Raw genomic sequence first — 25026 nt, 5'->3', positions numbered from 1 at the left:
TCTAACCATAAAGCAATTTGTTTTTGATGCCGTGCGCATCTTACTGGCTTCGAGACTACATTGGCTGAATCACAGAGCCAAGATGGTAACAGATGATTTTACATTTTTTGCCTTATGCAACAGTGAGGACGGACAAGGACAAGAAGTCCCTGGCACTTTACAAAACGTATTAACCTTTCATTTATTTGTTCTTCTTGTTAGTGGTGGAGTCTGCCAGCCCCGTGCTGGACTCATATTGTCTATTAACACACAAAGGATTGACAGGAGATGATGAATTCATGTCATCCCACATGAATGTTTGTAATTTGACCTCACTGATATTAGGCTGACCGTCTACTGTACACTCTAACACAGATGCACGGTTGTATTATATTACTCCTAATATCAACCAGACAGCTGCTTCTAGTTCACATTAAAAACACTTCAACGACACAATGCTGGGTGCCTTTGACTGTGAGGAAGGCAGAAATTTCAATTTGCCGCAGAAAATGAAATGGACTACACATTCATCAAAAATCGTCACCAAATTATTTTTCATTAAAGAACAAACAGAGCAGCCAGAGTAAGCTATTAGGTTAATATCCGATCTCTGCAACTCCAACTCCTCAACATGGTAACCAATATGCTCTCAGTTGCTGAGCAGAAAACATTTCACACTGTGTGCAGCATGAAATCTAATCAGCTTTTAGCTGTAAAAATCACACGGTAGTAAAGAGTTAAGCACAGCGACTGCATTTTGAGTAATCTGAATGTTTGTTCATACTTTAAGCTGTTGAGGAGAGCAAATTGATGGGAAGCTAAGTATAACCGTGTGTAATAATAAACAACATGTCCACAGACTGATCTAACAGGATGTTTGACCTCCTTAGATTGTCATCTTGACTTCTGCAGAAAAGTGACTTGAACCAAAAAGTACAAATAAAATTACCGGTTCATTTGCATAATGAGGTGCATTTCTGGAAGAGGCTTTTAATTGAAGGCCTAAGGTGAAAGTAATCATTACTCTCAGTGCTGCAGTGAAACCGCTCATATAGTTTTCTTCTCACTGTTAATTCAAACTCTAGCAGGTTTACTAAATAATAACAGGAGCTTCATAAACAAAAGGAGTTTGTGTGTGCTTACTGAGCCACTCTCAGTGAAGCACAACTATTGTGTTCTGTGTTTGATGTTCAGCCTCTTTTCAGTTTTATTTATTTATAATACTGTGCAATGCAAGTATTGAGCCACCCCTCATGTATAAGGCAAAATATACGCAAGTTTAAACTATTCCAACAAGCTTGAAAGACTCTAAACTCTCTTAGGCAGCTTTCTTGTAATGTTTTTAAGCAGTCTTTACTCTGCATTTATAATTCCATTAACTTTAACAAAATCCTTTTAACGAAAATGCAGCCCAACATGAGAGAGCCTCCACCGTGTTTCATACCTGGCTGGAGACATACAGCTAGAGCTGGGCGATATGAGATTTTTTCATATCACGATATGTTTTTTTCATTTCAGGCGATAACGATATCTATCACGATATAAGCCAAATAACTATATTTGTAAGATTTAAATGTGCCGTTGCTCACAAGTAAAATGTGAAATAATCAGCAGCTTGTTTTTAAATATTTATTTCCCATAATAAGTTCAACAGGGTAGATGTACTTAAGGAACATGAGACTTTTTCAGATAAATAAAGGCAAATATTGCAAACTACACAAAAGGCAGCCGCTAAAGCGTTTAAGTTTCAAAACAGAACAAACAAAAACAGACTAAATTGTCAATTCCACTTAGAAACAAAATATTAATTCTAAAAATAAATCTTAGTTTGTTTTACAGAAGAACAGACAAAACTAACTTTTGTCAGTATCAAATAAACTGAGAACTAAAAGGAAATTCTCAATCTCTCCTTGTTGTATAGCTGAGCTTTTCAAACAGTTTTAACAGTTACTTTAGTCTGACAAAAGCCGAATGACGAATTAGCGCTTCCAGTCAGAGACTGAGGCTACGTCCACACGTACACGGGTATTTTTGAAAACGGAGATTTTCCGTTTTCGTTTTAAAAAATAATTCCGTCCACACATAAAGGCAGAAATGAAGGAAAACGCTGCTATGAACATGCCAAAGCAGCAGGTGGCGCTAGATTCCTAGCCGTGCAGAAATGTTGGCCAATCAGAAGTCTAGAAGCCTCGGTGGGAAAAAGTAAACAAAGCCGGGGCATAGAAGCAGACCCGAGTCGTATGTGTGGACGGACAGTAACTGTGTGTATATGTAAGCATTTAAACACTGCAGAGTAGAATTAACAGTATTGTAGAAATTCATTTCACCGAAACAATAACGTGGCGCACAGTGTGACGCATGCACCAGTTTATTGTATTTCCAGACTTGCTTTCGGCACAATTTACAGTGCACGCTACTCTGTTTTTTGTCAGACTTGAAATAGCCGAAATACCTTCACACTACGGAACTTCTATGGCTCTTCCGTTCGACAATCTCTCCGGCATTGGAACCATCATCTGTTTTCTCTTCGGTCACGCTCGGTTGATTTTTCTAGTCGGCACACTCATTTCCACCATTACGCGCTGGCTGCTTCCCAAACAAACACACGTGCGGCTTGGCACTTGTGCTGTACGTAACAAGTCACGCGACGTGACGCTGCGGCTGTGATTGGTTCGGCTCTGCGCTACTTAGTTTGGATTGGCTGACCTTTTTTTTTTTTTTTTTTAAATTTTTTTTTTTAGAGGACAAGAGCGGCGAGGTCTATCGCGATAGCTTAATTTCTCTATCGAGTAAAAGTTATATCGCGATACATATCGTTATCGTTCTATCGCCCAGCTCTACATACAGCCATCTAAAGTTTAGGTTCTTTGCCAAGATGACTTTTACATGTAGACAAAATACTGGTTCGCCCCTTGAGTTAGGTGACTTTTTTTATGCTTAACAGTTTGTTATGCTACAGGGAGTGCTAAGTAGAGCAGGGTGACATGACCAAAAATATTTATCACGATATACATTTGAAAATTTGCGATAACGATATAACTGACGATATAATTGACACTAGACAAAATACTTTACAACTCCACAACTTTATTAGTGCAAAAAACCCCATCAGTGTATTTTCACTTAAACAAGCAGCTGTTTTTTTGTGCATTAAAGTTATATAAAAATGTAACAGTGCAAATTCCTCGCTGACAGTTTAACCAAAAGGCATTTCCAGTGGAAATTGGCCGACATATCCTCAGCATAACCATGTATAATATCCACAAAACTTAAAAAGAGGTTATACACACACACAATACGGTAACATTATGTTGAACCACAGTACGTATCACTCCGCGAGGCGCCTGCCTACGATAGCTTTAATGCTCCGACAATCCATCAAGTGGTGCAGCTTCGTAGCTTAGCAAAGTCGTACTAAAACATTTGACAGATTTTCGAGCGCCGTGTACCACATAAAATCATTTCGAGGTCAGTAAACACAACCAGAATTCATACATAAGGCACACGGGATTATAAGGGGCTCTGTCGACTTTCAGAAAAATCAAAGGATTGATTTTAAGTGTGCCGTATTTTCCAAACAACACGGTAATAACGACGGCCCGCTATCACGCTCTACCAAAAATAGTGCTTTGTTGTGTATCTGACGGACAAAAGCTAAACCAGTTCCACACCACTGAAGTTGCAGCATTTCTACAAACCAATTCTGGTTCATCGGTTTCATTTAACGATCCACTTTCGCCCTTCTCCTTCTGTGTCGCCGCCATGTGCGTATGTAAACATAGGCACTGCGCATGCGCTTTTTACCCATATTCTATCGCGATATTTCATTTTCCTATCATTGCCCAAAATTACACCGGTATTACCGTGAACGGTATGATATAGCCCAGCCCTAGTGCTAAGTATCTTAAACAAAATATTCCTCTAAAAATGGTCAGGTACAAGGACTGGACTGAAGATGAGTAAATGAGCGGCCAATGTCCTAAAACTAAACTTTGGGAAACAATTGCTCAAGACCCCTTTAAAGAAATTAACAGAAACTCTGGCTCCTTGGAAGCAAAACATAAGGAAATGAGAGGTGACTCGAGAAATTGGCACAGTACTCTCTTGATTTGTCATTGCTTTTAAAAGAACATGAATGTATAATGCAAAAACATGCAACAAGTGAACCTTAGAAGGCACTACTAGGACACAGAGACAAAGCTTGTTGAAGCTCTAGAGATTGTCTTCCGCAAATGGAAACATCTTTATAATTCAGCAAGTGCTAGGAACAATCGTAGATATATGTACTGTATATGCATGTGAACGCAATGTGTGATATATAATTTACAATTTCCTATCTAGTAAATATATACAGCATATAGAATTTCCTAGTCTATGTCGTGTGCTATAATTGCGTCACCTAAGGAAAATGTCTGAGCATTTTTCACTGGAAAATTTACATCTGTCCTCTTACCATGTGCTTCGTGACACTTTTCTAAACTTCACATTGCTTCTACAGTTTGTTATGATAGCCATCTAAAGGATTTATGTGCTAAGGACAGAGGTTTGTTTAAATGACATCCAAGAAGTGGCTGATGAAAAATGCACGAGGCTCTTTGACAAATTTCTGGCAGTGCTTGGAAAGCCATGTGAAGGGAACTATTCGCCTATTAAACCCAGTGTTTATACTCCACCTAAAATCTGTTTGTTTCGCTGCTTGTACTTTTCAGTTTATGAGTTACAAACTCCAAAGAAAGCCTCCAAAAAAATGCCATTAAAATCCGCTTTGTCTTTCAAACCAAAAAAAAACAAAGAAAGAAAGACATAAATTAGGCCCATATTAACTACTATATCTACATATATATAAGCAGGAATTCCTGCTTATATATATATAAGAAGTAAAGACAATTGTGCCATGTACTGTGTTCTGCATTTCCACTGAGCTGAGCAGGGTAAATGATAAGCTAATCTCTGAAGTGTTACATAATTGCTATCTTGTAGAGTAGTGGGCTGCCTAAAGAGACCCCTCTGGCACACACACACACACACAAAGTCATGTTATGATAATGCCACAGGACATTACAGGAAACTCAGCAAAAAACATAATCCGTAATCCAACCTGAACATCTTTATATCACTGCTATATAATGTAAATTAAACACACACACACACACACACACACACACACACACACACACACACACACACACACACACACACACACACACACACACACACACACACACACACACACACACACACACACAGACTACCACAAGGGCAGTGTTGTAGAGAGAGGAAGAAGCAACATTCCTGCTGTTTATCAAGTCATCTGATCAGGCCAGCAAGTCATGCGTTGAAACTGTGTTAGAGGCTGGGCGGGATGCTTTAGGCTAACCCTCGCCCTATGTACTCTGCAGTTTTCAGAATCTTAACTTATTCTCTCACAGTGCTCTGTCTTCATGTAAATGACTGGTATCCTCCCAAAAACACACTAATGCTCCACTTTATTTTCAACAAACACCTAAAGAAGACACTTAAGACCTCCCTGCATTTGCCCCATTTGTAACGCAAACAGATAAACCATTAAAAGCTTGATCGATAAGTCTGTAAAATATCTGCTAATTTTCCACTTCAAGTACTGACAGTGTTGATAAATGTGATAATTTTGCTGACTGCAATGATCCTCGTCGGTGTGTTGTGAAGCTGCGGGCTCTCTATTACGGGCCTGGGATGGTTAATAATAGCTATCCAGGAGAGGACGGTACAGAATCACGTTTTGCATTCTGGAGCGAAGGTCGACAGTTTAATTGGAAGTGCAAATTGCGTTCACATGTATCCCCACAGTGGATTGAGCCATGGGTAAAGTGAATGCGCACATTGCAAGCGTGTGTGCGTTTAACAAAAGAGAGGGAAGGGTTCGTCCCAACGTATTTTTAGACCGACGCGTGGAGCCGAGCCACAGTTATTATCACTGAAGTGTTGTTTTTACTCCTCAAATCCTCTTTTGCACAAGCTCAGATACTCCTGCTGCCCGCTACTGAATCAGCGAGGCCGATGCTGCCAATTTTTTTATTAAGAAAGAGTAAATATTGACTTGATGACTGTAGCTTCCATCTGTTGGTGTGAGAGTAAGAGTCTCGCTCGCTCTCTATCTGCTCTGCTTTCACTCGCTGCCGACACTACCACCACCCCCACTCGCACCACCACCCATCTCCTTCCCTCTGCTGCTGGCTTAGAATCTGCAGAGAATACCCCCGTCATTATATTCACCCTCGAGCCACACTTACCCTTGTAGTGAAGACACGCGTTCTCATCATTGATCTCTCTCTTTGTTTAGGCAGCTAATAGTACTCCCACATAGCTCTATAATCCACAACATCTGGATTAGTGAGGGTTGAGGCCACTTTTTGATCAGCTATCGTGTTACGTGAAGATGAGACTGTGGGAGTGGAGCTGAGTGGTTTTATCAGAGCAGAGAGCGGGCGGGAGGGGGGCGGATGCTGAGGTTTTTCTGACCCTTTTATCCTTGTCACGGGCCGAGGACAGAGTCTTTCATGTCGTTTCTTAGAAAGCTTTCTAAGCAAGTGCACAACTGAAAGACGCCACATTTGCACAAAAGCAGTGTTACAGCTTCTTTGGATATCCAAAAGAAGGTACTTTGCCACGTTTACATTTCTCTGTAACTATTTTGGTATGGCCATTTATGAGGACTCATTTTCTTTATGCTACTTGATTACATTAAAAGATGAAGCTCCTCCAAAAGTAATATCTTCTCTCTCCGGGTGCTGCCTCAGGTGCCTGTCACATCCATATTTTCAATGAATGCCAAGGTCTTAAAATGCATCAGGGTAGGACAAAGTTGCAGAGTGCTGGATCCGTGTAAATATTTGCAGTGGGAATTTAGGTGTGTTGACTCTGCTGCCGCTGACACCGCTTCTCTTACGTGTGAGAAGGAAGGATCTTATGTTCTCCGTTTGAACAAGCACTGAACTTATTATTTTATCCTTCAACACAAAGAGGTGTTGATTTTTTACAGGAATGCTCCATAACATGATGACAGTTTAAAAAAAATCATGTTGGTAAAAAGAATTTGTATCCAATATTGATAACCATTAACACTGGTAATTAAACGTTTTTTAGCCTGCACCAGCAGGATGGTACACACGCTAAAATAAGGTGAGGCATGATGGCAAAACTGATAATGTAAACTATGATTATTGAATGCTGTTTTATTCCTCATTGTCTACAAAGGATTGGGTGTTCCCTTCTTTCCTGTCACATGTAGTTACTGAAGTGTAAGCTTAGGATGTTTAGCGTGTTGCCTCACACCAAAAATGTTCCTGGTTTGAATCCCACCTTGGGATGTTTTCCCTGCATCTGTGTAGATTTCTGCTGGGTTTACTTTGCCTTCCTTAGTTCAAAGACATGCTTGTTAGGCAAACTGGCTATGGATGAGACGTAAATCAAGTATTAAAACTGTGACAAATACAATATTGTATGAATGTATGATTAAATGTGACACATAGTAGCAAATAGCACTTTGAGTGGGCAGTATGATTAGAAAAGCGCCACATATATGGCAGTCTATTTCAATGACCACCAATTTTTTTTTTTTTTTTATTTACCCACGATCTATTACTGTGAAAAGCCATACACACTGGTACAGGTGGATTTAAAGTAGAAGCTTAACCCAATAGGATGGGGTTTTATTAGTAAATTCTTGACAGTACTTTATAATAACCATTTTAAGAAATGGTAAACGAATAGTGTGAGCTAAAAATTGATCTGCAAAGCATCTATTAACATTTTCTGAAAGGTTACAGTAAGGTTACAACTAATGTTTATCATACTTTTTAAGCAGGTAATAAAGACTCTGTAAGTCATCTATAAACATTATTTGGAAGGCAAGTATAAAGTTGTAACTGATATTTATAACACTTGTTTCAACAAGTGCATAATTATCCAGGTATGTAAATCACAAGATTGAACTTGTAGATGTCACTTCATGCCCTGTTTTCTTAACATACACATGAAAAAGTCTTCACAGAACTCTTTGAAAACAAAGTGATTCAATAGCTTGTAGAAGCACCTTTATAACAACAACTCTAATAAGTTTTCGTTTGACTTTATTAGACTCTCACACACACACCCGAAACTGGCTGATTGGGACCCACACCCAGTTTCCCACCTTGGCTCAGGCGATTAGAGGATCATCAGGGGGTCCTTTTGTCCCTCTGTGGGGGGTCACTCCCACTAGGTTTATATCTGGGACTCTCCACCATTTGACCTTAGAACTGAAGAAGCTTCTCGGATGAGAGGTGAAACGTCTTCAAGCAACTTAAAGAAGTCCAGACGCTTTTCTTTGCAAGCTCCTTTGACTACGATGACCTGGATGACTGAGAACCTTCACAGACAGACTCTCACATTGTTGCAGAGGAATTTTGGCCCGCTTGTGTTTACAAAGTTGTTTTAGTTCATCAAAGTTTGTGAGCATCTGCTTATGCAGAACATTTCAATTGGTTTGAGGTCTAGACTTTCACTAGGTCACTGCAACACCCTGATTTTTTATTTTTCGGTCATTCAGTTAGAGATTTACTGCTGTGTTTGTGATCATTGTCCTGCTACATGACCCAATTTCAGCCAAGTCAGATGTAGAATACTTTGGTATACAGAGAAGCTCATGGTCAACTCAATGACTCCAAATGTCCATGTACTGTATCTGCAAAACAAGCAAAAAATCACGCCCCTCCATCACCATGCTTGACAGTTGGTATGAAGTGTCTGCGCTGATATACTGCATTTGGTTTTCACCAATAATCGTGGAATCATAATGGCCAAAATCTCCACTTTGTCCAAAAGACATAGTTCAAGACGTCTTGTGGTTGTCCAGATTGCAACTCTACACCCCTAATCTGTGCTGCCATATAAGAAAGAAGAGGCTTTCTTCCAGCAACCCTTCAAAAAAGCCATATTGTTGAAGTCTCGTGTTTCCAACTGTACTGTCATGACCTTCAACATTTAACATGCTAACAGGCCTGTAGAGTCTGAGCTGTGGTTCTTGGGGTTTTGCAGTTTCTCAGAGAATTGAGTGGTCTGACCCTGGGGTGAGTTTGCTGGGATGTTCACTCATATGAAGATTGTGTCATTGCGTTAACATAGACATGAATGCTCAAAACCGACAAACTACCAAAATTTCTGCTTTTATAGAGATTCTCACACTTGCAGCTGATCCATTAATCATATTTGACTGGCACCACCTGGCTACCATTTACCCTCTTAATTCCTGTAGAAGGGTGTACTTAATCTTTCACAGGACGGCATAGATTCCTGAAAAACCTTCACGACTGTATTCCATAGAATATGTCAAGTTAGGAGCGATATCCATCCTCTTTTGGGACAGACTGCCAAAAGACACCTTTTGTGTATTTCAGAAATACCAGCAGTTTGCAGCGGAGACCAGCTTACTGTTCAATAATCAAACCTTTATCACAAACTATAATATGTGGTAATCATAAAACATGTTTCCAAAGTAATGCTTAGATATGTTTTAAGAATTACTTTTCCTAGTCACTATCAAGTTAGTCATATGGTTCTTGCCAACAGAATAATTTAGAGATAATACACACCTCTCTGCTCGATAAAAGGAGACATATGAAAATGAACCAGGCAAAGCTAACAGACAGCTTTGATGCTACACATCATTAATACAAAATATATCATGAACACATAGGCAGCAATCACATTTGAGCTTCATTAAAGTGTCAAACTTGGCACGGGGGAACACAAAGCAACAGCTTCAGTCACGCAACCTACTTATCAATGAGTGATGTGTGCAGTGGATCAGCGAATATCAGCCTTTCATGAAAGATACAATTAAAATTTAGACTTCATGCTTTCATCACTCAGCACAAATCCAATAAGATGTCTGTCTCGGCACAACGTGTTTGTAATATTTAATGCGGGAAAGAAAGTGTCTGTATTCGCTAATGAGGCCTCAAAGAAAGAGTGGCGGGAAAATAAGATCCAGGTAGATATTAGTGCACGCAGACACGCAGAAATGTGTTAGATCAAACACTGACACATACATTACATTGATTGATTTATTGCAAGCTCTGTTTTCCCAAACTTTATGTTCAACTAAATTCTGGACGCTGTGTCGTTTTAATATTTGCCGCAGGGGCTTGTAAGCCAGCGGCGCTGTTGGGCAGAATGTAACAACAAACTAAGAAACACAACGCAAGAAAAATAAATTTGTGTTGCTGCAGCGATCACTGGCAGCCCCAAAACTCACCAGTTCAGCATCAATAATTTCAGCGGGAGTTCATATCTCGGCCTGCAGAGACAAAAAAGGACATACAGTTAGAAGGGGAGAGAATTTCATAAATAACAAAACCCTGAATGTGGACTTATTTGGCTGAGTTCTAAAACCCTGCTATACAATAGGAAGGTGAGGAGCTGAGATACAACCACACACAGAGATGAACGCATCCCGATTCCCTCCACTTACTCCCTTGCCAGGGAAAACAAAGTTCAGACATGTTGAGCTCTGCGATGCAGCATATTTTCAACATATTACAACAACACTGGTCCTATCAGTCGCTGTGCCCACATTACCCGTCTGTTGGTCTGTTAGTCCATCTGGCTTTCAGGACTTCCACTTTCAAAGATCTCTTTGCAGGAGCACAAAAGAGAAAATAACGATTCTACAAATCATAGAACTGTTAAAACAAACTGACAGAGGTGGAGAAAGGTCAGTGACTCTAGACCAGGCCCTCCCAAGTCTAACAGAAACCATGGAGAGAAAGTGTGCTAGTCTTAGAAAAAAACTAACAAACAAACAGGCAATCAAGATATACAGTAAACTGCCACTGGATGGATTCCAAATCCAGTCCCGCTAGAATAAACCTCCAACCTTCGAGCAAATCGATATCATGCTGGCAAGAATAACGCTGTGAGAAAACAGACAGAGAAAAAGAGATTTTTCTCCAGTTGGACCAAACCCTACAGCCAATCTCAAGCTTTCCACAGAGATACAAACACCCCGAAAGTTGATGCTGAGTAATGTCTGTCTTACACACATTTCATGGCCTAATCAAGTTCACATCCACAACAAAACAATGCCAGGCTTTGAAATGCTGTTTTAGTTTCATCCTTTTTCTTTCATACACTGTCTTTACATCCAAGACTTAAAATGTAGTTCAGCTTTTTCATTCTAAACTAACTTCTTATTGGCTTAACGCTTGCATATAATATACCAGTATACACCCTCAATCTGCCCAGTTTTACATTTTAAATAGAGCTAAATCTCCTCTGCACTGAACATATACATAATAATATGCTTAGTTACAAATTATCTCACAGCCATAAAAGTGTCCCTCCAGTGTACTCCAGATACACCTGAACTTCAATTAAAATTGCTGGACTGGGAAGTCTGTCCTCACCAAATCAGCAGAAGCATCTACAGTGAGATTTAAAACCACATCCCAATATTTAAAAACCTTCATATAGGAGCTACAAATGCATAGCAGTGCAAGACTTCCTACATCCGTCTGGGCTGAAGATTCCCTCCACATGCATAAATAAAGTTCCTGGATCCAGATTGTGGTATTTTCTTGAGATCATCAAGACAATGTCTCTCAATTTCCAAAGAATTTCAGGATGAAACTCCAAAGGTAAACGGTAAAATGTAACACTTTGTTAATAACACTGTTATTAAACAGAGAAAGAACAAACTGAAGCAATTATATAACCTTGGCAGAAATAAAATGAAAAAAAAAAAAAGTGGCAACATGCCATGGGATCCTCCTTCAAACTTGGCATGTTTGCTCAACTATAAACCCATAAAGTTATGTTTATCTTGAATGGTTGGGATACCATCAACTGGGCTACAGCTTTCAGGAAACCAGCATAGCACATGCAAAGTACTCAAAACTTGGTCTGAGTACTTCAGTCTGTAGTTCCTGCTACAGTAGCTGCCTGCAGGACATATGGACAAGGTGAAAATAACACCAGCTTTACTATCAAGGCTGATAAACGTTAAAGAGTACCAGTGATAACAGAAGCTGGCAAACTGGAGTCACTTTTGTTCTAATCGGTAAAACTAACAATGATGGTTAACAATTTAGATCAAGTGAAGAATTTGCAAATATAACAAGGTTTATCCCGCAAGCTGTGACGATGCAGCCAAACTCTTAAGCTTCTTAGTCCACCTCTATTCATCAAAATGCTTCGCAGTCCGGGTTTAAGCCTCAGGTAAGGGATTGTTATTGTGCGAGAGAGGGTAATGTTTGCCTCCGTAATCGCCAGTCAAACGTTTATGTGGCAGTGTCAATAAGCCAGAGCAGAATTTGTTTTTCTTTACATAATGGAGGCGATGTTTCACAGGCTGCAGAGGACGTCGCCTGGAAGGAGGGAGTGGGAGGCGACCTTCTGAGGGTTTCACAATTACGGGGACTGACGCACTCTTTGCTGCCTGACCACAGCTATCTTGATGGTCGATTTAATATGCACTAGTAGACACCTGTGCAGCAATTTCCCCCCCAAAAAGAAAACAGATGCAGTATGCAAATAAGCGCTGCAGAGCAAGTTGGTGAGAGCAGGGGGAACAGCTGATGCAACAAGTTTGTTTCTACACTCATTCTTAAGTTAATGTTAGGGGGAAAATAATACTTTATACGGTGCAAACAAGTCTACACAGCCCCCCCCCCCCCCCCCCCCACACACACACACACACACACACACACACACACACACCTCACCCCCTTCCACACACACAGGCTCATGTTATTCCTGAACAAATATCACTCTGCCTCCGGGGTGTAACGGATAAAACTGGTTTTGGAAATGAAAATGAAGAACCTGCTGAGTTTCGGCTGTCATTTGCTCTGGTTTCAAGGAAAGCTGCTGATTACATCTTCCCCTATCAAAAATAGATTGTTTAAAATCCAAAGAGCACACCGTGAATGATTTCACACACAAATTATGACATTTGATCACCCATGCAACTATTTTTATGATACTTTAACACCGTTGTGCTGATTGATTAAACACCGGCATTACGGGCACACGAAAAACACTGTTTTCTAGTTGGCGTAACGGTGAATCAATGACACCTTGCAAAGCTGGGATGGATGCATGCATGGCAAGCTGCAGCTACCACACTAGCAGCAAACAGACTGAGAATGCACCAGTTCTGCATGTTAAATTTACATTATCATACAAATCTCGCAGGGCATTAAGCTCCAAATATGTAGTGCAATAAACCAAAAAGCACCCATTAGAGTAAATGCAAGAAATAAAATCTCGGGTTTGTTGGTTGACTTTTATGGCCACTGTGCAGTGTGCACTGTGCTTGTCATCGGCCGGCTGGCTTCTGCTCTGTCCCGCTACAGCTAGCTCCGCTGGCTAGCCTCACAGCCGTTGGAAACGTCAATAAGCCCCGCATTTCATCAGGTTTTCAAGCCGCGGCGGCTCTCTGCAGTCCCGTATTCACCTAGCAGAGAGCTCACCGAGCAAAGCTGGAGTGAATTCGATAATAAAAACCAAAAGGTCTATTTAAATGCGTCTGCCTAGCTAGCTAGCAAATGCTATTGCTTCCAGCTGTGTGTGTATGTGTGTTTGACAGAGTGAGGCAGCGAGAGGATGTCTGACTGATGAGAGCAGGATTTGGAGAGTGCCGCTGAGAGCTAGCGTGATGGAGTTTTAATGAAGGGTCCAGCGTCCGTCTGGCAGCAAAACAAACACATTAAATTGAACTCAGTCTGGTGCACGTTTAACCGAGCAGCCCTTAACCTAAGACGCGGTAAACTCTGACTGTTCTCTCGGCAGCAATCAGAAAGCTTTATGTGTGTTTCTTACGTGGTTTCGCGGTTGGAGATGGAGAGGGGGTTTAATCCGACGGCGGAGAGAAAATGATGCTGTGCAGGGTCCGGGTAGGGATTTTCTGTCTCCGCCTGTCTGCGTGTCTTCCAGCTGCTGCTGCTCTATCCCGTCTCCCTCCAACTGTCTACTCTGCCTCCCTCCCGCCGGAGTGTCCCGGTGTTCTTGTACCACTCGCCCTCCAGTGGAGAATGAACGGTGCTGATGCGCGCTGATTAGGAACCCCTCTTCAGACGGGCAGCCCTCCCCATCCCCTCCCACACCCACCACTACACACTGCACTCACACCTAACGTGCCTGCGCGCGAATGGGTGTGTGCGTGCGTGTGCGATCGCGCGGTGGCGTGCGTGTAAATGAGTGAATGAGTGTGCTTTGGGTTAACGGAGTGAGTCATCCGGTAGAACCAGATCCAGCTCCGCCCCCGTTTTCTAACAGCTGACTACTGTAGCCGCCATGCGTTGATAAAGACAAACAGTGCCCCCCCCTCCTCCCTTTGTAAAGTCACAGTGATGCTGGCCTGCTTCCCCTAAAGACACAACAGCAACTTTATGACACTTAGTTTTAATAGTGGCACCACTTTCATGTACGGTAACAGTCTTTTCTAAGATATTATTTTTAGGTTTACATAAACTATGAATAACTGGAAATATGTTTGCAGTCTGTGACGCTGTTGTCTAGATATCATCCACTATTCATTTTCACACCAGATCCTGCTGAACTACTTCGTGTTTGATGCTACAGTTCTGCAATTTAAAAAAATATATATATACATATTTCTATAGTTTTAACTTCGTTTTTTGAACATCTATGGAGCTGCACACCAAATCTCTTTGCACTGCATTATAAAAGCTATGGAAATGGCATTAGACTGTATAAAAACAAATTCAGTCACATGAGAACAAAGCTTTTGGGGGATTTTTCTTGATTTAATGTTTACATGTTTTATAATATATTTTGGTTCTAAACAGCTGCAAGCATGCACATAAAAAATATTGCTAGTGTGCACAAGATACACTCCTTTGACGGCTTTATTTGAGATGTCATGACTTGCAGTGCTTAGTATGGAGGTAATGCAGCTCCAAAAATACTGCACCTTACAATCCCCAAACCCACTTATGTCAAAACATCCTCCCGATTTATAATGCAGGATTTCTGTAAAAGAGTTCATATTATGCCGTTCTTTATTTTCTATCATGTATATGTATATAACGTGCTGCAATGGTGACTGGTCATATTAAACATGACCAAAGTCTAAAATAATGAGCTCAGAATTTAGATGTAAGTATGTAAGCAATCCCAGGGGGACAAAAGTTGAGGCTTCAAAGTGCTCTATATGCTTTATTTCACAAAGTTTTTTCTATGCTTTGCTGTGTATGATGTCAAGGAAGAGGGGATGGGCTTAATATGATCAGACACACAGCTCTGACTGTAAACACAGAAGCTCCATCCACCTCTTATTTAAATCCTCTGTTTACAAGCAGCAGTAAGAAGAAAGTTGACTCAAATAAAGATGTGAAGAGTGTAACCGAAGACAATATCAAAAAGGTTATTTTTAAGGTTAAGTTTAAGAAAGCTACAGGACACTTTCGGTAGCTTTCAGAGGCCTATTCCTGCCTCCAAGGACCCATTAAGTGGACACTGTTTTCAAAATTAATTATTGTATGACAATCAGTCTCCTAAATGGTACAAAAGCAACTACAGCCACTCCATCATTAGAGGAAAAAATAGTCGGCAGTCTCTGAGCTTCAGAGACTAAATGGGCCAAAAATGATGACAGAAGTATAGTGAGGAAAACCCTGCAAACCAAGGGCACTGTGTCTTTCCTCATCCCTCTAAATGGGACATTTTTAGGTTTTAGGACATGGTCTGATAGTTTAACAATGGTACGGATAATATTAGAGTCACAATCCGAATTTGATCCAGCCTAGATTAAGGCAAAGTTCAGTGTTAACATTACATTCATAACTTTGGGATTAAGGTTGTGTTATGATAGTTGAGGGAAAGTGGAGAGAGCTAAGATTATATTTGGGGGCCAAGGAGTGGAGGCAGTCAGTGATTAGCATTTCACTCGCTCACTCAAACATTCACATCAGTTTCTGCTTGTGTTTTTGTGCCTATGTAACTATGTATGTGTGTGTGTTTGTGTGTGAGTGAGTGAGAGAGAGCTCAGTGTACCTTAGCCAGCATCCTGCGGTCTTCTCCTCTCTGTCCTGGTGTTACAGGACACCTCCTCCTCCTTCTCTTCGTCCCCGCAGCAGATGGACAGACGCAGAGCGATATTATTCCTGGGAGTTTGGAGGGGCGTCTCTGTTTTTATAACCCAGAGAATCTTATTAAAAAGCTGCTCTCCTTCCGTCCTGAACTTGAGGTTAATTAGCTCACTTCCTAGTTGCCGACATGCACCGAGGCCTCTGAATGGTCACAGTGGTTGTTATGGACGACTAGGCTTGTCTTATCTCTGGCTGCCTGTGGGGATTCTGCTGTGGAGCTGAGACTAAGAAGGGCACAGTATTTATGTAGTGTGGAAAACACATACACTGGCAGCACGTACAAATGTAATAGAGACAGCCGAAAAGTCACCCACACAAGCACACTGACACAGTGAGCACAGACGTACACAGACTCACACGGGAGACTCCACCAACGCTCACACAATGTGTAACAAGTTTTTTGGTTTTGTTTTGTTTTTTTGTAAATGTGCTAAAGATGAAAAAATAAGTGTTACCACTGGACATTCAGGAAATGGAGTGATTAGATATTACTGCAGTTGCATCCAAGTGCAAACAATAATAATTCTGCCCATAGGTCTATGGATGCAGCCTAAGATTCATTTGACTTTTGAGGCAGAGGAAAAGTCAAACTAGATGGGTGTTGATCCAAACATGGCTATGGACATCTACATGCATGCAACCCTACTATGCATGTTTTTGCATAATAGTTCTATATGACTTCTCCTGTTATCCAGCCATGGCAGGTTTTCTGTTAGGGTTACTTCAGAGATGTTCCTAAACTGCGGGTACCCCCACTGCCAAAAACGTCCTGTTGTGTAGACACTGCTTTTAGATATAAACTGTACATAAAAGATTGCCTTAAACCTGCATTATTTCAAATGGCCAGCAGGTGGCAACTGCTCTTATTGCCGTGTTTGGGAAAATTACCCTACTGTTCAGTTGATCTGTGATCTCAGCTAACACTTTCCTGATGTGTTTATCAGCTCACTATCTGGTTTAAATTCTTATTTAACGCAACGGGATGTTTATTTTGCAATTTATGGCCACACGTAAAGTAAAATAGACAACAGAGCAGGGTACGCTTTAGGGCGAGCTAGCTAGAACCACCACTTCCTCAACTTGTGTTGCTCAAAATTGTAAATAGCGACAGCTATAATGATCAAGCCATGGCTTCAAGGTAGGTTCAAAAACAAGTGGTTAATGTCACTGTGGATACGCCCATTTTTTTAAACCTGCAGGATCAGGTACCTGATAACGGCCACTGCCTACCACAACAACCATGGTGTCTCTGAGTAGCACTGAGCAAGGCTGTCTTGTAAAGTATTTTCCATGTAGGACAGAAGAAAAAGACTTTATTAGTTCTTATTTCAATTGTGACATAATCAATACCAGATTTCTAATACAATTTTGAGTTTATTGTTTTGAAGCAGGTAAATTGAAGCCAATTTCATTACAATGCCATTAATAGGAAGTGAACAGTCTATTTATAGGCAGGCTGTGTTGTTACCTGGGAGATAACAGGAAGCAGGTCATCAAGGCTTCCCCTGCCAGCCCATTACCTTGAGTGTGACAACCCCACCAGCCTACAGTGCACAAATACCCGTCACAGATGCTTCCAAACATACTCTGTAACTGGGTTTCAGACACTGATTCATCTTTTAAAAGAAAGCAGTGACACCATTAAGCTGTTTCCAACACAATTTTTGTTCTTTTTTTGCCTTTGCTGAGTTACGGACTGTGGGTTCAAGACACTTCAAGAAAAAAACGTAACTACCGGGAATCCCCCCCCCCAAAACACCAACTCAGGATTGGTTTCACCACTGAAACCAGGAAGGATTAATATAATGTATGTAACTGTAACACATTACATACATAGACATGAAATCTGTAAGATGTAACAATAAAAAAACAAACCAACACAATATTAAGTTCAGCACAACAAATCAAAAGACACACAACTCCACTCCAGCAAAGTACAATAATAGCCACATTTATTGTAATTACAAGCAAGTTCCCTTTACACTAGATTTTTTTCTCAGCTTCATGTTTTAACCTTCGTGTCATACGTACATACGAGTGCATACACTGATGAGAAGGGGGGGGGGGGGGGTAGTCTGTTAAATAAAGTGGTTCAAGACATAAAAGAAAACAAAAAATGTCTCTCTTGCCTTTATGAGTCACATGTTAAATACTTCTCATTACAAGCATTACTCAGTAGTGGTACTGTACTAAAAAGTGCACACGGTCTATTCAATACCAGACAGCTTCATATATTATTATATAATGGCAATTTTAACAATGATGCATTTCACACATTCAACATCAAACAAGGCAAACCCATTCAAAAGGCACAGGACTCTCACATCGATATCATCTTTAAAAAAAAAAAGAAGGTATTTGTACTTACATGTCAGGCAATCCTTCACTTTCAACTCTTTTTCTAAAAGGAAAATCAGCTGAAATATGATTCGATATCAAATGGCACACCCATGGTGGCACTGGGCGGAAGAAAGTTTTTAAAAAAACTTAATGAATTAGCACAGTTCACATGTTACAGGGGGGAGGAGTCCAGTTATTCATAGGTTCATGTTAACGCTGGTGTTCTGCAGATATAAACTGAGCACCTGATTGAAAATAATGCAACCATTTCCCCACAGTTTCCCCGCTTTAGACTCCAATCGTGGGTAAATAATAATAAAAATAATGACGATGCCCGAGGGGGACGTATTTTCTGTGGGCATTCTCTGTGTGTATTGTGCACACAAGGTTTCCCTGTAAGTACAAAGGGAACCAGTTAAGAGGAAGGCCGCTTCAACAAACTACAACAGGATCCTCTTCTGTTTGAATGTCCTGGTTTGTTTTAGTCAAGGGGGCAAAGGTAAAGAATACAATGAGCAATCTGTGAGCAGGAGCCGGCTAGCGTTGCATCTAGAGAACAGGGTGTGTCATTACTTACTTTAGTCCTGTTCAGCTTATTCCGCAGTGATGCATCAAGCCACACTGAGCCCACTGTTTTGCAGGTTAAGTTTAAATGTTTCAGAGAAAATAGATTTACATTAATAAACATCTCTGCTACAGAGCTACTTGTTAACATTTACAGTTGTTCAAATACATGCAGACACTGTACAAATAAACGTTCCCTTCTTGTCCTCTTTGGACAGAATCGTCCACAAACTTGTTAAAAAACAAAAAAAACAAATAGGAGGCAGAACAAAGAAAGAATGGCAGATAATTTTTTAAGAATATTTCCAAATTTCACAAAAAAAAACCCCAAAAGAAATTATTTTAAAAAACAAAACAAAAAGGAAATTAGCAGCAACGCATAGGCTTAGTTCTGTGAGAACAAACTCAAGAACCAGCAAGCCACCAGTGCCTCTGGGTTAAAGTAAGAGAGGGTTTAGTGAGCCTTCAGTGCAAATATGTAAAGGTGAATTTAAATCTTATAGAGACGGAAGCTTTAAAGGCTGGATATATAATGACTTCTTTACAGTACACTCCATTTAAAATCCACTGTGAAGTGAATACCAACCCTTGGCACGACACGCCTCTCTGATCAGCACTACTGCAAACATCGTGATAATAAAAATAATAAAAAGAAACTACTCTCTCTCTGTGCAATAGTTCAAGTAAGTTATTTCCTGCAAATAGTTAGTGTTTCCTAACACCTCCTGTGGCCGTACCGAAAGAGACGACAACGTACAGGTAACATACAAATACACAAAAGGTTATTATTTACATGAAAAACAGGTGTCTGGACAAGACTGCACTCTACGCAGAGAGGACCGCTACTCACCAATTCAGGCTCAGATTTGACCTAATCCTCCCACTGGTTACAATTAGGACCAAAGTGGCAGTCTCATCCTAGAATCTGTGTCCATAACCACGTCCACCAGTCAGTGTCCCAAAGGGTCAAGGTTAAATCTCTAGAGCGGGGTTTCGTAGACTCGTTCCGACGACCCCTCCTCCGTGTCGTCCTCTGACTGCGACGCCTTGTGGTTCAGCTTCTCTGCTGTCGACGAGGAAACGAGGTTTCCATGGATGCTGTCGTCGCTCAGCTTGGCCTTGCTGCTGTCCTGAACAAACTCTTGGATTTCCACAGGTAGCCGGCGAAATTTGTCCTGGTACTCCTGGTCCAGATCGCTCTGTAACTGCAGAGGAAGAAAATCAAACATCAACCAAGAATCCGTAAATGAAGAAAATTTAATGATGTCAGTGTGGTCCAACAACCAATTCTGGTAAATGGACTGGTTCTTATATGGCCCTTTACACATCTTGCCAACTTGTTTTTTCCACATGCAGTGCAGAGTAGATAACAATTATCAGCAATGTAGTGTTCAGTATCTTGCTAGGGACTGTGACATTTTTGCAGATGAATAGAAACCACCAACCGAGTTCGACCTACAGCTCTTTGAGGTTTGATCAGCAGGTGGATGGGATTGCTTTGCCTGAGATGATACTATATTACTGAAAATAAGAAGAGTAATAGGTCTCTCCTAAAGTTTCTGGAGATGTCACAAAATGGAAGAAGTCTGTTTCTTTAATTTTTATATATTTTCAGTAGAGATTCATTAACTTTCTGTGTTTCCTGTTTGGTGTACAGTGGAGATTTTTTTTGACCTACTTGTCTGGAAATGCTGCAGATCACGGCTAGGGTGAACCAAACAGTAATGTTGTGGGACCAAAACAATGAGCTGGATGAGCTGAGGGGAAGTTGCATAACAATTCTCTGCGGGGTTATCAGTATGAGCGACCTCATTAGAGCAGCTTTAAAGTTTTCACCCTTTACAGCAACCTTAACAATCAGTGTCTACACTGGATTGTAAGTGCTTGGATACAGTAGGTGCTGCAGTTATTTCCATGCCTCTTATCTAAAGACTATAATAACATGAATCATGCCTATTTCCATAACACAGCCTGAACAAAAAGGCTCGATGCTGAACATCAGATAGGGACTGTGACATTCTGCACTGAATAGGCACCTTGATCTGCTGAGGCAGACCAGGATCCCGACAATATCCATGTACTGTATCCGCCCTGCCCTCACTGAGAAACAGAAAGGAGAAGCTGTTTTCTCCGAGGCATAGACGCCCCCAATGATTACAGATGACAAGATTGTATTCATGTCATTGCGAGCCAATAATTGCTGTAATGCTGATTTCTGTTTAACTACTCGGCTGGCTCCCACGGGAGAGCAGTAATTAAAAGAAACGCTGCTAAGATGAATGGTGTCAAAGTCTCACAGCTCGGTACAGTCACGTCAGCACAATGCGAGATCGAAAGTACCTGAGTCCCACCAAGACTTAGCAGGGATCAATATTTTGTCTTAGAGATACTGGTCCCTGCTGTTGAGTGAATGAGGGGCCCCACTACAGACTGACAGCATCCAGCATCTATCTAGAAAAAAATACAAATGCACGTCTCACCTGAATGAATGGAAGCAAATATTGCTGCGACAAAACAGAGATATATTCATCTTGCAGGAACTTCAGGCAGAATAAACTGCTGAACACAAAGCCGTACTCTCCTGTGATAGATTCACCTGCAGTACACCCCTCCATCCCCCCTTCCCCCCCAATCCCCAGACATACAGTCATTATAGCGGCGACCAGAAAATTCACAGCTGGCAAACTGCACAAATGAATATCTGAAAAAATATTTGCAAGAATAGCCAAGAATGGGAGAGACGGAGAGAGCGGAGGAGTCCGGATGAAGGTCAAGGACTCCCATGCTTCTCTTGACTTTACAATTTTCTGCCCTCTCCACTTCACGAGATGGCACATCCATTTCATTTGAGAGCCCTTCATAGCTAAACGAGAAAACCTGATTGTTACAAAGTGCTCGCCTTCACAGCACTTTGAAGCATCGCCATAATATAAATTAAACTGATATTATTTTGTTTAGTCTCTGGATGGTTATCACACCTAGGGGCACTAATTTTGGGTGCAATCCTAAAATCTTGGGACTGAAAATGTGTTGTTTTTTTTTACGTCTACTCTAGTTGAGACAACACATTAAATGGTAAAAGTTGCAAACAGAGCTGCAGAAGCTTACTGCAGTGCCCCGTGCTGTTAGAGCTGGGCGATAGAACGATAACGATATGTATCGCGATATAACTTTTACTCGATAGAGAAATTAAGCTATCGCGATAGACTTCGCCGCTCTTGTCCTCTTAAAAAAATAAAAAATAAAAAAAAAAGGTCAGCCAATCCAAACTAAGTAGCGCAGAGCCGAACCAATCACAGCCGCAGCGTCACGTCGCGTGACTTGTTACGTACAGCACAAGTGCCAAGCCGCACGTGTGTTTGTTTGGGAAGCAGGCAGTGGGTAATAATAATAATAATAATGGATTGGATTTATATAGCGCTTTTCAAGGCACCCAAAGCGCTTTACAATGCCACTATTCATTCACTCTCACATTCATACACTGGTGGAGGCAAGCTACGGTTGTAGCCACAGCTGCCCTGGGTAATGGAGCCAGCGCGTAATGGAGGAAATGAGTGTGCCGACTAGAAAAATCTACCGAGCGTGACCGAAGAGAAAACAGATGATGGTTCCAATGCCGGAGAGATTGTCGAACGGAAGAGCCATAGAAGTTCCGTAGTGTGAAGGTATTTCGGCTATTTCAAGTCTGACAAAAAACAGAGTAGCGTGCACTGTAAATTGTGCCGAAAGCAAGTCTGGAAATACAATAAACTGGTGCATGCGTCACACTGTGCGCCACGTTATTGTTTCGGTGAAATGAATTTCTACAATACTGTTAATTCTACTCTGCAGTGTTTAAATGCTTACATATACACACAGTTACTGTCCCTCCACACATACGACTCGGGTCTGCTTCTATGCCCCGGCTTTGTTTACTTTTTCCCACCGAGGCTTCTAGACTTCTGATTGGCCAACATTTCTGCACGGTTAGGAATCTAGCGCCACCTGCTGCTTTGGCATGTTCATAGCAGCGTTTTCCTTCATTTCTGCCTTTATGTGTGGACGGGATTATTTTTTAAAACGAAAACGGAAAATCTCCGTTTTCAAAGATACCCGTGTACGTGTGGACGTAGCCTCAGTCTCTGACTGGAAGCGCTAATTCGTCATTCGGCTTTTGTCAGACTAAAGTAACTGTTAAAACTGTTTGAAAAGCTCAGCTATACAACAAGGAGAGATTGAGAATTTCCTTTTAGTTCTCAGTTTATTTGATACTGACAAAAGTTAGTTTTGTCTGTTCTTCTGTAAAACAAACTAAGATTTATTTTTAGAATTAATATTTTGTTTCTAAGTGGAATTGACAATTTAGTCTGTTTTTGTTTGTTCTGTTTTGAAACTTAAACGCTTTAGCGGCTGCCTTTTGTGTAGTTTGCAATATTTGCCTTTATTTATCTGAAAAAGTCTCATGTTCCTTAAGTACATCTACCCTGTTGAACTTATTATGGGAAATAAATATTTAAAAACAAGCTGCTGATTATTTCACATTTTACTTGTGAGCAACGGCACATTTAAATCTTACAAATATAGTTATTTGGCTTATATCGTGATAGATATCGATATCATTTGTGCAGATATCGCCTGAAATGAAAAAACATATCGTGATATGAAAAAAATCTCATATCGCCCAGCTCTACGTGCTGTGTAAATTAAGTTGCAAAAATAGATGTCTGGTATTCAGTAGTAATAGCTCACTTTCTCAGTCTGCTGCCATGTTATCTAAACTTAGTTATCTAATTTTAGGGGTGGATTTTAACCTGTCTCCACTGAAATTCACAGACCGATGATGCTTAATGCATAGAAACCACTTTTTTCTCTCCATTTAGTTGAAATGATCGTTGTTACAGATCTGTATGTAAAAATCTATCAGCCAGGTAACTCAACTGCATCTGTGCCTCATTGTTTGAAATTAAGGAAGCTCTGCAGTTGTCTCTTTCTGATGTTTTTGAGTGGCAAAACAGAGCCTGCTCCCCCCGCACCACCAAGCAGAGCATTTCAAGGTCACCTTCTCAGAGAGATGCCTCCCTGGCTCCTCCATCCCTCTCTCACTCTAATCTTTCTTTCTCTGCCTTTCTCTTCTCTCTCCGTGGGTCTCACAGAGCAGCCATCCAACACATCAAAACCAGATGGCTAAAGATGCACCACGGCTCCCCCCCCCTGCTCTTCACTGCGCATGACCTACTTAGGGGTGGGACAGCCTGCTCGCCCTGTGTGCTCGCATGTGTGTTTGTGCATGTGCAGCCTTTTTTTTATACCCTGCCTGCTGAGGCACAAACACCCTCTGATTAAATCTGTCATCTTTTCTCCCATCTGATGACACCCTGGTTCATGAGAACGGGGAGGTGGGAGCAGAGGGCAGAGAAGTCTGAAGGGTGCCAGCCACTTCTGAGAAACATGTGAGCGCATGGCGTGCGCGTGGGTGTGTGCGTGTAATCAGAAGCAAAGGGCCGTCTGTTAGAGTGATGAGACGAGAGATGAAGACAGCCGTTTCCTTTTACCAAAAGGAACAGTCTATGAATGAATGACAGAAAGATGGATGGATTAGGGAAGAAGGAGGGAGAACTGTGGTATTTTCAGAGTTTCTTGTGATCTGTGGCTTCCAGCTGATATCTTATCAGCCTGGCAGAGGAGAAATCACAGGAGTTTAGTACACAGAGAGAAGACGTGATTGAAATCGACTCCTCAGGCTTAATGGATTTGGGAGAGGGAAGTTTTGGATAATCAAAATTTGGAATTCCTATGGTGACAAGTAAATTCCAGGTCTGGTTAAAAGATATAGTTCTTTTGAAATCATAAGCAACCATGATCAAATGCTCTGTGTGCTCACGCTCGATCACATTTATGTACGTGTGGTCCAGCTTCGGTTTGGACACCCTAACCAGCAGGAGCTAGAGTTCTCCAGCCAGCTTTTAAATCTGTATCTCATCTCTGAAGACCAGTCATCTGTCAACAAACCACATGCACACATTTCTGCCTTTCT

General features: G+C 41.1%; 2 protein-coding genes across 6 annotated transcripts in view; both read right to left on the bottom strand.

The window, feature by feature from the left end:
* The window catches only part of plcb4b (phospholipase C, beta 4b), a 74609-nt gene extending 60580 nt beyond the window's left edge, over nucleotides 1-14029 (bottom strand). For 2 of the 4 annotated variants that reach the window (XM_026143391.2, XM_026143387.2), the window contains exons 1-2: nucleotides 13819-14029; nucleotides 10253-10294 (exon numbers count right to left, since the gene is read on the bottom strand). The gene's annotated coding sequence lies outside the window, so the exon portion shown is untranslated. Of the gene's footprint in view, nucleotides 1-6248; nucleotides 6359-10252; nucleotides 10295-13818 lie in introns of those variants that run through there. The other 2 variants (XM_080290129.1, XM_026143389.2) reach the window with 2 other exon arrangements.
* A 5808-nt stretch (nucleotides 14030-19837) lies between these two features.
* plcb1l (phospholipase C beta 1-like) overlaps nucleotides 19838-25026 on the bottom strand; it is a 122738-nt gene continuing 117549 nt past the window's right edge. The window contains exon 34 of one of the 2 annotated variants that reach the window (XM_026142759.2): nucleotides 19838-20218. In XM_026142759.2, coding sequence (XP_025998544.1) covers nucleotides 19986-20218 — 233 coding nt within the window. In that variant the 3' untranslated portion in view covers nucleotides 19838-19985. The remainder of the gene's footprint in view (nucleotides 20219-25026) is intronic. The other variant, XM_026142760.2, reaches the window with a different exon arrangement.

Source organism: Astatotilapia calliptera, chromosome 15 (assembly GCF_964374335.1).
Source record: "Astatotilapia calliptera chromosome 15, fAstCal68.1, whole genome shotgun sequence".
Lineage (NCBI taxonomy): Eukaryota > Metazoa > Chordata > Actinopteri > Cichliformes > Cichlidae > Astatotilapia > Astatotilapia calliptera.
This window is presented reverse-complemented; position numbering and strand designations above follow the sequence as displayed.